We start from the raw sequence: 14,872 nt of genomic DNA, 5'->3' as shown, positions 1-14,872 counted from the left end.
TGAAAAAATTCAGTATATACTAAAGAAATATAACAAGGTACTAAATTGTGTGTGATATCAATAATAAGAGAATGAGACTGAGTAAATTGCTAATTGTATAATATATGTGCTAAATAAAGAATGAGAGGAAGCTTTCATCTGGACTAATTTTATAAATTTAAAAAAGCTTTCTAGAGGATAAAGAACTGTGCCTTAATGAAGAATAAGGGAATAGAATTACAAGAAAGAAAAGGTTGTCTTGACTGAAATATATAGAGAAAAAAAATTCGTTCTAATCCAGTGTAAATAAAAATGTTTGAACTATTTTTCCTCATTTGCCATCTCTCTCCTTTGAATATCTATTCTCCTTCTAATTACTTTCATAGCTCTAGAGACTCAAATCAACTAAATATCTTTGGATGTGACTGGTATCTTTGATATGCAAATTGTGGAGAATGAAAAAAAATGATAAAGGCACAGAAGAGAGTAATTGGGAGAGAAATGGTTACTCACATGGCAGGGTGGAGAGCAGCACCATTTATAGTGACCGCACTTTTATCTTTAAAATACAATGTGTAAATCAATGATATTTTAATACAAATTTTTAAAAAAGTGGTCTCACTTTATGTCACAAAGGCACAATACTGGTTATAATTCAGGAGACTTTGAGAAAGAATTATTTATCCTTTCAGTTATTTGTATTCTTGCTTAAAATTCTCAAACTACTTCTAAATGTTTGATAACTTCATAGTTAAATTTCTGTTTTCATTATGAACCTTACATCTACTCAAGTTCACTAATATTCTTTTATTTAGATATTTAATTTCCATCAATATCATATGTTTATATTTGTGTACATACATACACACACATTTATGGGACTTCCCTGGTGATTCAGACAGTAAAGAATCTGTCTGCAGTGCAGGAGACCCCAGTTTGAATCCTGGGTCAGGGAAGATCCCCTGAATAAGGGAATAGCAACACACTCCAGTATTCTTGTCTGCAAGATTCCAGTGACAGAGGAGCCTGGTGAGCTACAGTCCATGGGGTCACAAAGAGTTGGACATGACTGAGTGACTAACACACACATACACATTTATATATAACTAAAAAGGATTTATTCATTTAGCATATGTCTACTGAGTGTCTCCTTCTGTTTAAGACAATTTCCATATATAATGCATATATATGCATACATATATGTAATACACACATGCACATACATGTATGTATATACACACATACACATGTATGTATATACACGTATATACATACATATATGTATATACACATATGTATACACACACACACACATATGAAAAAACAAGGAAGCTTTCCTTAAAAGAATTGATGGCCCAGCTGGTGAGGGCAGCAAACTATAGACATAATTAATAAGGTACACTCTCTGACTGAGCTTCCCGAATGGCTCACTCCGCAATGCAGGAGACCACCTGCAGCACAGGAGACGTGGGTTCGATCCCTGGATCTGGAAGAGCCCCTGGTGAAGGAAATGGCACCCCATTCCAGTATTCTTGCCTGCAAAATCCCATGGACAGAGCAGCCTGGTGGGCTATATTCCATGGGGTCACAAGAGCCGAACAGAACATAGCGACCAAACCACCACCACACTATGACTGAAAGGGATGTTATATGATAAAAGAAAAAGGGAAGCAGGAATAGAGCTTTGAGTCCAGGAGGACGTGGCAATTGCTGTTTTAAATACGGCGGTCAGAAGAGGCATATTCAGGTGAGTTTCAGCAAATAATTGAAGGAGACGCAGAGTGTGGTATAGGAATATCTGAGGAAAGTTTTCTAAGTAGAAGAGAAAGATGGTGCAAAGGCCCTGAGGTATGTCTGCTATCCTCACAAAACAGCAAGAAGACCATCATGTTCAAAACAGAATGAATGAGGACAGGAGTAAAATTTAAGTTAATGACTATAGAGGGGTATTGATTGGGGTGCAATCCTCTTTCACAGCCAGGTTGACCAGTGTTAGGACTTTTATACCCCCAGAGTGAGGCAGGGAACGTTTGAAGCGTTGAAGCAGGGAAGGTGTCTTTATTTGACTTATGTTTTCAAAGGAGCACTGTGGCTGCCCATTGGGAATAGAGTATGTATATTATTTACACGTGCTTTTTTCACTTTGAAAAAACTATACAGGCCAGTGTACTTAATTTTGCCCCTTTTTCTGTTACATAACATCTCCACCTCCTCTCTTTAAAAATGCAATAGAAAGTTAAGTTTGTGGTTTCTGTCATATTTTGTAGTTCTTCCAGTTATTTTCTCCTTATTATTGCTTTAAGTTATATTTGAGTTCTTGTTTATAAATACCCAGTGGATTTAACTATACATGTTACTGCAAAAAAATTTATTTATAGTAGCAGCAGCTATTGACACACACGTATACTCACTATTTTGTATAGATATATATGGAATTTAATAAGTTTGATGCCTCCTCCAAGTACTTTACATATATTAATTACTTACATTAATTAATCTATGTAGCATCTAATGAGATAGACAGTGTTACTTATTACACTTGAAAGCAGAGGACGCTAACGCTAAGGCACAGAGAAGTTGAATGACGTAAAACATCACACAGCTGACACATTATCAGACCAGAATTCAAGTCCAGCATTATGGCTTCAGATTGTGTGCTCTTAACCGTTTCATATCCTATCACTATTATTTGAAAAGCAATATTGTTAGGACTGTAAATGACTAAAGTTTCCTATTATTTTCTTTAAATATTTGAAAGATGAATTGAAAAATTCAGACAAGATATTTTTAGGGTATGATTTTCAAATAAGAAAATTTTCACCAAGAAGCTGTTAGAAATCAACAGGCAATGATCCAAACTCATAAGTAAAGAAAAGTCACTGTTAACTGGGTAAATATTGGTAACCAAAAAAAGTAAATACTCTTCCCAAATCTGAATGATGTCCTTTTAAATTTGTTAAAATAAACATGATAATCATCAAAAAGGCAGGCAGTACATTAAGGCTGAGAAGTCATTTCCATTGCACATATGTCTCTTTAAAAGTCTTTTGAAGTGAAACTTTTTCTGTGTAGTCTCAGCCAGAAGGTGATTTCTTGGAATGTTCAAGTTAATTCATTTCAGCTGTCCTAAAGCCTTATAAAGTGCAAAAAAAAAAAAAAAGCCTTTTACACCCTGAAAATTTCATGGTTTTTGTGCTTATAAACTCAAATCAGAGAAGAAATATCATAAAGTTCTACTTAGCAAGGCAAATAAAGTTGGCTTTTCTCAAAGTTCAATATTTGGTTTTTTAGAAAAATAGCGACATTGTAAATCATGTAGTTATGTATTTATATTTGAAAGATAAGTGGAAAAAAGATACAAAAATCAAATTGCTATTTATATCTAATCTTTCCATTGTCTGTTTATATTCACAAGTTAGAAAATGTTTTGTGGCAAAACCTGTCAAGTTCCTCTCTTCTGTCCCTCCCCTAGCCCCCATCCCCACCACTCACTGAATTTCAAGGGGGTTAGGTTCCTGCAATGCTATTTAGTACAGTCACATGTGCTGGAAAACCAACTGCTATAATGGCAACTTTCTGTTGCTCAGACTTTCCATTCTGAGTTTGAAAATATAATAAACAAATGCATTGGGGGGTGCTGAAAATAATTTGAAATAAAGGTAAATAGCTTGGACTTCCTATATATAGATACATCAAATCCTGGGCCCAATGTTTACCATAAGACTTTGGATGGGCAGTATCATTTCTCTTTTAAGTCTCTGTTTCTCCTTCTGTCAACTAGAGATTTTAAAAAAAACAAAATACCTGCATCCAAATTACTCTGAAGACAAAATTGTAAAGTTTTGGGACATCTGTGACATATATACCAAATACAAAAGAATTTGAGACTTTTCTTCCCATACCAGGGATCACACTCTTCAATAGAAGAGAAAACAGAATTCCTGGCCTGCTGCCACCTCTTCTCGTGGCATCACTTCAGGCATTTTTCCAGGTGAAATCACACCTTCAGAGTTCTGGTGTGCAATGAGTTTCAGGGATGGGACACAACACCTCCCTGGAGAAGTCTTGAGGCATGAAGCAGAGGCGGACTGAATAAAACTGGGGCCCTTTTAGACCTGCCTTCAAGCTCAGCCAGCAGAAAAAGATGCTAAAGATGCTGCTCCAGATTGAGGAGAAAGGAAGAGAAGAATGGCACTAAGTAATTTGCAAAAACACGCATGTATCTTGAGGACAGTCTGCCAAATGAAATAAGCCAGACAGAGAAAGACAAACACCATATGATTTCACTTATATGTGGAATATAACAAACAAGATTAGTGAACAAACCACACAAAAAGAAACATGTAGACATAGGGAACAGAGCAGAGATGAGGGAGGGCAAAATAGGTGAAGGGGGTCAACTGTACGGTGATGGGAACATTTTCAGCGGTGGCACCCAGTAGGGTCTACAGAAGAACAAATATAGTGTGCACATGAAACTTGTACAATATCCTAAACCAATGTTACCTTAATAAAATTTTTTTAAGAAAAAAAAATGGATAGTATCTCTAAGTCAAAGTTCAAGGGCTACCACTCTGGTTCTCAATGTGTTCATGGTCAGAACAGAGTCCAATAGAGGCTATGACCATGTGTTATGGAGACTCTGTACTTATTTTGAACTTCACAAGCCATCCATCATTTGAACGTACCTCTGTGTGCAGCAAGTTGAAGTGTTATTATTTGGATACATATCTAATTTTCCCATTGGAGCAGAAGTTCCTTGAAGGCAGGGACACATTTTTTGTCTTGAAGACTAGCCTAGCATTTGTGTTTGAGGAACAGTAGAGGAAAAGTTCTCTCTATTCCTTCCTTTAAACTTTCATGGATCAGTAATCCTCACTTTTTTTTTTTTTTTTATTTTGGTGTCACTGTTTTTATTTTATTTTATTTTATCTTTAAGTTCTAAGTTCTACAAACAGATACTTGCTCAGAGTTCTGAAAAAAGCCCGTGTCCACCGCACAGAGTAGGGATCAGTCCAGCAAATGATTTCTCTTCTAGCATTTTGCAGGCAAGGGTTAGTGAGTCCTGAATTCTCACCTAAGTCTGATATTAACAAATCTTTTAGTCTTTAGTATCTCCACTGTGATATTTCTCCATTCTCTAAGAACTCACCTAAAACATTTTTAAATAAGCTCATAACTATCATTTCAAGATAGCTCAGTTGGTAAAGAATCTGCCTGCAATGCAGGAGACCCTGGTTTGATTCCTGGTCGGGAAGATCTGCTGGAGAAGGGAAAGGCTACCCACTCCAGTATCCTTGGGCTTCCCTTGTGGTTTAACTGATAAAGAGTCTGCCTGCAATGTGGGAGACCCTGGTTTGATTCCTGGGTTGGGAAGATTCCCTGGACACGGGAAAGGCTACCCACTCCAGTATTCTGGCATGGAGAATTCATGGACTGTAGAGTCCATGGGGTCACAAAGAGTCGGACACGACTGAGCCTGTTGTTCAGTCACATCCAACACTTTGAGACCCCATGGACTACAGCACACCAGCCTTCTCTGTCCTTCACTATCTCCCAGAGTTTGCTCAGACTCATGTCCATTGAGTCAGTGATGCTATCTGACCACCTCATCCTCGGTTGCCCCTCTTCTCCTCCTGCCCATGATCCCAACTGATTAAGAGTGTGCATTTTAGTAGGGGCTAGATAATGAAGCCCTCTAATGGAGACAGATAATGGAGAAGGAAATGGCAACCCACTCCAGTACTCTTGCCTGGAAAATCCCATGGACGGAAGAGCCTGGTAGGCTACAGTCCGTGGGGTCACAAAGAGTTGGACACGACTGAGCGACTTCACCTCACCTTAGATAATGAAGCAAATCCCTATTGTTTTATTTATTGAGAACAGACATTTTCAAATTCTTAATTTCTGTATGTTTTCTCTTTCTCTCTGTGAAATGAAACATTATTTGGGAAATCTTGAAACTGGTCAAACTTAAGGAAAAAAAGAAAAAGACTTTTTATGTAGCAATAGTTTTATTCTATATTTCTTGTGATACTGAAAGATGTTTTTCACATTTAAATAAACAGAGCTATATTTTATGCTTCTCACAGATTGAGAGAACCATACTTTTAATATTTTATTTTTGATAAGGACTAAAGTGAAACAAAGTAAAAGTGTTAGTCACTCAGCTGTGTCTGACTCTTGGGGACCTCATGGACTGTAGCCCACCAGGCTTCTCTGTTCATAGAATTCTCCAGGCAAGAATACTAGAGTGGGAAGCTGTTCCCTTCTTCAGGGGATTTCTTAACCCAGGGATCGAACCTGGGTCACCTACACTGCAGCTGGATTTTTCATCATCTGAGCCACCAGATAAGGCCTACACACTGTACTACTAAAAAGTTTAAAAAAAAAAAAAGTCATTGGAAATAATTAGACAATAAGTTAGTGTTTATAAATTGGCAGCTTTCTTCTTTTGAGGGCTTGGTTCAGCTTTCGTTAGTTGAATTTTATGAATTTAGATCATTTCTTCACTTCACTTTTGTATCCCTGCTCCCTCCATTTTGTCTTAGAATATATATAATATTTTAATTGCAGAATACAATATTCTACTGACTTAAAGTTCCGATTTCTTTTGCTATCCCACCACCAAGGATTCTACAGAATGCTGGGTATTCTCCACCTAATGCTCATCAGTGGTGTTAACCAGGTACAGAGCTTTAAACAACTAAGGAATATTTTCTCTACATTTAAAGTCATATGCATGAATGCATTTCTTACCTGACTAAGAATACGGCCACATTTTCTTCCTATTTTTTCCACCAAATCAAAAATTGGAAAATTCCAAGTATTCAGTTGCTCCATAATTGAGTCCAAGTTATCCATGACAAGAGGTTCAGGAGCAAGAATTGGTTTGTCCTATAATGAAGATAAAAATATTTTAACAATGTGCAGTTTTTCTACACTGTTCCTTCTTTGGTAAGTTCAACAGTGGAGTTCAACTGAAATAAATGACTTTGGGGTGAATGAGTGATCTTAAAAAAAAAAGTCAAAAGAAACAAAATATAGACCCCAAAGTAATGAGAAAAGGCCTTAATGATTCAGACCATGAGTTTTGCATTTATGTGCCTGCCTATTGCCGGTTCATCTATGCTACAGAAAAATTGGATGCTTCTTTCATACATTAACATAACTGCTTTTTAGTCTTCTGTGGAATTCTTAAATAAAGATTCAAGGACTTCAGAACACTCTGAAATTGTATGCAAATTTATTTCTATATATTTATGTAAATTCTCCTGAGATGAGGATTCCTGGCTTATATTGAACTCTAAAAAAAAAAAAAAGCCCTGAGTAGGGAGAGGGAGTAAATCACCGGTATTCTAATTGGTTCAATTTATATTATTACTTCAAAATCAGCATTCATCCTATAGAGTTACAATTACTACAATTTTCAGGTATTTTCATTTAATTCATGTGATGCATGGTTTCCAAAAAATACGCACCAAATATATGTACAGACAAAAATGTATAATGGGTACCAAATGACATTCTTAAGAGTTTATTTACTAGAAAAATAATAATGAGGATAAAGAAACACCTAAGTTATTTTATCTGACAATTTTAAACTATAAATAGTAGGAGGGGATATATATATGTATACATATATATATATATCACATTTATATATAATATATATATAACTATATATATATAGTTAGGGAAGAGCCAGGTAACGCTAGTGGTAAAGAACATGCCTGCCAATGCAGGAGATGTAAGAGATGCAGGTTCAATTCCTGGGTTGGGAAGATCCCCTGGAGAAGGAAATGTCAACCCACTCCAGTATTTTTACCTGGAGAATCCCATGGACAGATAGAGCCTGGCAAGCTACTTACCCTACTGTTCATAGGGTAACAAAGTTTTGAACACGACTGAAGTGATTTAGCACGCATATGTATAGCTATGATTTGCATTGTTGCATGGTAAAAACCAATACAACATTGTAAAGCAATTATCCTCCAATTAAAAAATAAAAGTATAAATGGTAAATTAGGTAAAAGAGAAATGATAAAAGCAACAATGGAAAATCACATTATGGTCAACTGTTTTCTGCTATTTATTGCCTCCTCCAGATGAACCGGACTCAAATGTATGCTTCTGTCCTCATTAAGTGGAGCTCTTTAAATACACGGAATAAGTCATCACTAAAAAATATTTTAATGGGGAGCAAATGTCAGTGTCAACCTGGTTTAATATAACAATGAAAATAAACAGTGGCTCACTCCCTAAATCAAGGAAGTGCTAGAAAAAGCCACCAGAGGTCCTAAGATAATAGATAGATTTCATTTTGATTGATTGACATTTATAAAATATTATCTTCCTGATTGAAACAGTTAATTTTCCTAGGCATATTTACATTTTTAGATTGGGTTAAGAAATATTGTCATCAGATGTGGAGATGAACACCTAAGTTTTTAATCATTAAATAATAGAACTGACGCTATGGGCTATAGCCTGCCAGGCTCCTCTGTCCACAGGATTCTCTAGGCAAGAATATTGGAGTGGATTGCCATTTCCTCCTCCAGGGCATCTTTCCTACCCAAGGATCAAACCCACATCTCTTAATGTCTCCTGCACTGGGAAGTAGGTTCTTTACTACTAGTGCCACCTGGGAAGCCACAGTAGAATCTTGAGACCAATAAGACTGAGATAGAGAAAAATAATACAGATATATATAGGAAGGGCTACAAGATACATGTAACCCAAGTAAGACATGATTCAGGGATATATTTCTAAGTCAGTTCCTGTCACAGAAGCCAATTTTTCATGTAAAGGAGTGAGATAAGTGATGGGTGCCTACCAGGAACATCATGGTCTCCGGAGCATAGGTGCTGCCAGCCGACGTCTTCCTCAGAGCCTCTCTGGGGCCCTCGGCCTCATCTTCGTTCTGTACTATATCACTGCTATCACTGTTGTTATTGGTTTCATAATCAGAGGTAACTTGAGTGATGTCATCTGAAATTAAAAGGCAATAGCTTATTATGAAACTTGCAATGAAAAAAGGGGTCCCATTTAAGCAAATAGTCCTAAAACACATAGTACAGATATCATAGTTAGGAAAATACCATTTTCCTGAGCTTACACACCAAGAACATAGGATCATAGGGTGGGCGAGAGCACACATTTTTGTTGTTGTTCAGTTGCTAAGTCATGTCCAACTATTTGTGACCCCATGGACTGCAGCACCCCAGACTTCCCTATCCTTGCTACTTCCCAGAGTCTCAGCAAACACATTCATTTTAACCCAATAAAATAGATGGAATTATGATCTGTGATTTATATGACATTTAATAATCCCTCAATAATAATGCTCAGGTCAGTAGTTGATACCTCTTTGTGATCCCATGGATTGTAGCCTGCCAGGCTCCTTTGTCCACGGAATTCTCCAGGCAAGAATACTGGGGTGAATGGCTGTTTCCTTCTCCAGGGGATCTTCCTGATCCAGGAATCTAACTCAGGTCTCCTGCACTGCAGGCAGATTCTTTACCATCTGAGTCACCAGGAATGCTAATCCCCAAATCCCACTTACTCTCTCCCTCACACGCTTTCCTCTTTGGTAACCATAAGTTTATCTTCTATGTCTGTGTGTCTACTTCTGTTTTGTAGATAAGTTCACAGGTGTCATATAAACTCCTATGACTTTATATTTCTTTTTCTTTTATGCATGCACCAACACACTAAATTACCAAGCAGCTGACTAGAACCCTAACTCTAGAAATGTCACATGGGCAAGACAATTTGAGGTGATATCCAAGAACAAAGCAACCTGTAGAATATAGAAGCCACAGCATGTGCCAAAGAGCATGGCAGGTCCTTGTATCCAATCTTGGTCCCTGGAGATCTGTGCTTCCTTCCTTCCCCATCTCCACTGTCTTTCATTGCAGTCAGTACCAAACTGTGTTAATCAGAAAATGCATCAGGTAATGTCAAGAGTCTGAAGAACATGCTTCTGGGGTAAAGACCTCAAGAAGCTTCTTGTAGCTGAATAAAATACCTGTCTGAAATTTATGGGGTGCTTGCTACTTGGCAGATACCACAGAAAGCACTTTGTTTGTACAAACATGCTGAATCCTGTCAACAATCCTATGAGGCAGGTATTATTGCATTACTGCATTACTATTATGCTCACTTTACAGACAGGAAACTGAGGCACAGAAAGGCTTAAATTGCCCAAGAGCCCACAGCTGGTAAATCCTACCACCAGAAGCAAACTTATGAAATCTGAGTTCCTATATTCTACTTCTGATGAAATCCAGCTTTGTTTAAAATGGTTATTGCTTTCCATGACCTATGAAATCTTCACCTTTCCCTAAGTCACAAAGATATCTTCCTGTGTTTTCTTTCAGAAGTTTCACTGTTTTAGCTTTTACCATTGGGTCTGTGCGACATCTCAGGATAAAAGTTTCATATGGTGTGAAGTAAGGGGTGAGATTCATTTTTTTCCAGCCCTTTTGGCTTGGAAAAGTGGATCTTTGTTGAAAGTTCAACAACTGAATAGGTGTGGGTCTAATGTGGCACTTTCTACTCAATTCCATATGATTCTATTTGATAATCTTTACACCAGCACCATACTTTCTTCATTATGGTGGTTTAAGTCTTGAAGGAAATTTTGTTCTTTTTTTCCAAAGCTGCTTGAATAGTCTAGGTTTGTCACATGTCCTCATATTGCTGGTGAACAATGGCTTTTATTATGTAGCCTATTCTGATCAGGAGTGTCCTGTGGCACATTTCCAAGGACCTGTCTTTCTTTTATCTTTCTCATGCAACTGCTTCTATGTTAGAATCAGACACAGTAATTATAGAAAATGTAATTGATAAGTTTCAATCCCAGAATCTGCAGAAAAATGAAGCACACTCAAAGGCCATATAGCTCTACAGGAGACCAAAGGTGATAAGGAAACACTCCTTATTCTATCAGCCTCAGTAGAGTCAGGGAAGATCAGGGATATAGAAAAGAGAATATGCTGAGTCTTCAGTGTACCATATCATATAATGGCCACACAGAGAATCCTCCTTTTAATTTCTTCTTGCCTACGTCCCCGGACCTTTGTCCACTGCCATAGCACATCATTCTCGCAGGCAAATAATCAGTATTTGTTGCGTATTAAAAGATGTTGGAGCAGATAATTAAGACCCATTCTTAGATCACTCTATCATCATAAAGTTTAACGTTTGTGTGTGTGTGTATGTGCACACGTGCTCAGTTGTGTCTGACTCTTTGCAATCGCACGGACTATAGCCTGCCAGGCTCCTCTGTCCACGGAATTTTCCAGGCAAGGATACTGGAGTGGGTTGCCATTTACTACTCCCAGGGGATCTTCCTGACCCGGGGGTCGAACCCTGGTCTCTTGGGTCTCCTGTATTGGCAGGCAGATTCTTTACCAGTAGCGCCACCTGGTTTCCTATCTTGTGAACTTGCAGCAATAACAAAAGCAAGTCCCTAGGGTTACACCAGTAAAAATAAAATAATAATTATTACAATAATTATGGCAGCAAACACTTACTCCTTACAGTGGCCCAGATACTGTAATAAATGCTTTATGTGCTTTAGTAATTTAACTATCTATAATCCTGTTCCAGTAGGACCCTTATTATCTCTATTCTACTGATGAAGGAACTAAGACACAGAGATTACAGACAAGTCGGAAGCAGAATCAGGATATAAATCAGGCTGCAATGCCTATTTTTCTGAGCCTCTGTAATACTGCCTCAAGAAAAACTATGTTTTTTACCTCCCAAACTCACAGTAATCTAAGCAAGGTCAATTCTCAGGCTCTGCGATGGAGATCCCCAGAACGTACCCTAAGATAGATGACCCTCCCATGTCCAAGATAAAATAGCATTTCTATAGCATTCTATACATTATAGAAAATGGTGTCTCATTTAAAAATATATTCATTTGTGTATAGACACAATAAACACTTTTGATAGCTTTGCATCAAAACATAACCCATGATTAACTCTAGGTAGTAGGACTATGGATGATTTTGATTTCCTTCATTGTCTTTTTAAACTTGCAATCTAAAAAAATCAGAAACATATGTTACCTTTTTTGATCAGAAAAAAAAAATAAAAAATCTAGCAGAGCAATTTCCATTTTGAGGAACACAATCCAAAGAAGAATTACCTGTTCTGCTTGGTGTCCGAATGGCCGCCCCACTTCTTTCCAGGGGCCCATCGGCAGAAGTCCCTTGGGAATATGGTCTGCCACAGCTGAGAAATAATGGAACAGCTGTAAGTAGGTCCTTTCTTTTCAGAAAATTGTAGGCACACACCATGTATGTATACATTAAGATAAATAACAGTCAAATATTCTGGCACTCTACTTATTCCTTTGATGAAAAAAATCATTTTGTCTTATGCAAGGACATTGATATGTGGGATACTATTTTGGGCAGTGGTAAGGAAAGCATGTTGAAAAGCAGAGACATTACTTTGCCAACAAAGGTCCGTCTAGTCAAGGCTATGGTTTTTCCAGTGGTCATGTATGGATGTGAGAGTTGGGCTATAAAGAAAGCTGAGCACCGGAGAATTGATGCTTTTGAACTGTGGTATTGGAGAAGACTCTTGAGAGTCCCTTGGACTGCAAGAAGATCCAACCAGTCCATCCTAAAGGAAATCAGTCCTGGGTGTTCATTGGAGGGACTGATGTTGAAGCTGAAACTCCAATACTTTGGCCACCTGATGCGGAGAGCTGACTCATTTGAAAAGACCCTGATGCTGGGAAAGATTGAGGGCAGGAGAAGGGGACGACAGAGGATGAGATAGTTGTATGGCATCACCAAGTCGATAGACATGGGTTTGGGTGGACTCTGGGAGTTGGTGATGGATAGGGAGGCCTGGCGTGCTGCAGTTCATGGGGTTGCAAAGAGTCGGATACGACTGACCAACTGAACTGAACTGAACTGAAGGAAAGCATAATCAATACAAAGGATCAGATACTCTGTTCAACTCTCATGCTCTTCCACAATCAGATCATATTTGAGGTGAAATGAAACTGTTGGTAACTTTCTCTCACATTATTTAGAGAATCCTGGGATAGTCAGCTACATACTTACAGCAGTGATTTTGGAAGTGCCCATGTGTATTTGGCTAAAAATATCTTTCCCAGTGGAATCACTTTGTGTCTGCTAAAAAGCTTCATGACTAGATTTATTTCTGTGGGTTCTGTCCAAAAAAGCCCTTTAAAAAATGACTGCAAACATGAAAATAAAAAAAATGGTAGATTATTTTTATTTTTTGCCATAAAATTTAATTATTTGTTTTCAGATGGATCAGTTCACCTGTTAAGGCCCTATGGAAATGAATAAAGGATACATACATTTTGACCAACAGTGGATGTACACCTGACCACACAGGATGCAAGTTGAGAAAAACAGATCAAGGGAGTATACTGTGGGTAACGGAGAAAAAGGGCTTCCCTGGGGGCTCAGTGGTAAAGAATCCGTTTGCCAATGCAGGAGATGTGGGTTCAATCTCTGGGTCGAGAGGATGTCCTGGAGAAGGAAATGGCTACCCACACCAGTATTCTTGCCTGGAGAATCCCATGGACGAGGAGCCTGGAGGGCTACAATCCATGGGATTGCAAAGAGTCGAATATCAACAATGGAGAAAAATGAAGGTCCTTGAGAGGTGGGCAGGGTTCTTTAACAGAGGAAGTTGGAGGAGGCAGGCTACTTTTGCTTTCTCAACAGTTTTGACTGTTTAATAAATTACAAAGTAATCCCACAAATAGTCTGGCAAATTTCTTCTCTCACTTATCTTGTTTAGAGACTTGATTAAGTTTTAATTCTGTATTTTGTTTCTGGGTTCTTTCATTCTGCCTAATATTATTCATACATAGGGTCTCAGAGAACTTTTGTTTATTTGCTATTTAGCCACAAATTACTCACTCTAACTGGAAAAGAGAAGAATCATAGTTTATAATTGAATATATTAAATATCTCATCACTTTTTCCCCTTGAATTGTGTTTATATGTGTAGTAGAGATAAGCATTTCCCAGTTAGAGTGTTTTCATCCAAAGCAAATTTATTTTTCAAGCCTTGAATGTCAGTGGAAAGCATCACATACAAAATATTTCCAATTATGAAATCCCGCCAGTCTGATTTAGGGACTCAAAAGAAAAGGACAGAACCGAAGGAAAAAGCCCATAGATGTAAATGATGGACTTATGTTCTGGGATGAAACTTGGTAAAAGTAGTTTACTAGTCTGAAGATTTTTCTTTGCAAGATAATACTTGAAAGGAACGTTTAAATTAGGAGTTCAAATAGACTACCTCTCCTGCCAGAAAAACAGCTTGTTGCATAGACATCACAGCAGCCAAGAGACCCGGATTCAAAGCCAAGCCCTTCAAGTTCAGCAGGGAAAACCACAATAATTAGTCGTGTGTTTCTGGAGCTCTCTGTGCCTACATGGGTGGCTGCCTTGAAGGCAATAATAAAACATGGTTTGAATTATAGATTTATAAAGCCCCAGCAAATAAAACACACACTACTGGATTTATAAACATTACTGAAGAAGTAGGCAGTGAAATTCCCTTGTTTTTCTCCAAAACCTCTTTTATAAAAATCCCATTACATTCTTTCTGCTAAGAATACAAAAAAAAAGAAATAGATTGTGGTGAGCAAAGCTACGGGAGTGGTATAATACGTCTTTTCTGGACCCCTCAGTTCTTTCTATAGGCAACTGATTTCTCACAAGTCTGAGGCTCACAGTGGGAGTGTCTCCCTAGAAATGCTGCAAGCAGATGTCATTGAGTCTGGGGACTCCCTTGGGTTTCATCTGGGCCCAGGACACACACCACAAAAAAGTGTTTCTTCAGGGTGTTCCCCCAGACACTAGTTCCATGGGCAATT

At 37.9% G+C, this 14,872-nt stretch overlaps 1 protein-coding gene across 5 annotated transcripts in view; it reads right to left on the bottom strand.

Moving 5' to 3' along the window:
• Nucleotides 1–14,872, bottom strand: part of PDE3A (phosphodiesterase 3A) — a 359,340-nt gene that overhangs the window by 26,895 nt on the left and 317,573 nt on the right. For all 5 annotated transcript variants that reach the window (XR_009689773.1, XM_061125104.1, XM_061125103.1 and 2 more), the window contains exons 7-9: nt 12,143–12,228; nt 8,816–8,970; nt 6,739–6,876 (exon numbers count right to left, since the gene is read on the bottom strand). Coding sequence is in view for 4 of the 5 variants with exons in the window: in XM_061125104.1 (XP_060981087.1) it covers nt 6,739–6,876; nt 8,816–8,970; nt 12,143–12,228 (379 nt within the window). In the remaining variant the exon portion in view is untranslated. The remainder of the gene's footprint in view (nt 1–6,738; nt 6,877–8,815; nt 8,971–12,142; nt 12,229–14,872) is intronic.

Source organism: Dama dama, chromosome 22 (assembly GCF_033118175.1).
Source record: "Dama dama isolate Ldn47 chromosome 22, ASM3311817v1, whole genome shotgun sequence".
Classification (NCBI taxonomy): domain Eukaryota; kingdom Metazoa; phylum Chordata; class Mammalia; order Artiodactyla; family Cervidae; genus Dama; species Dama dama.
Note: the sequence above shows the minus strand (reverse complement) of the source record. Positions and strands in the feature narration are given on the sequence as shown.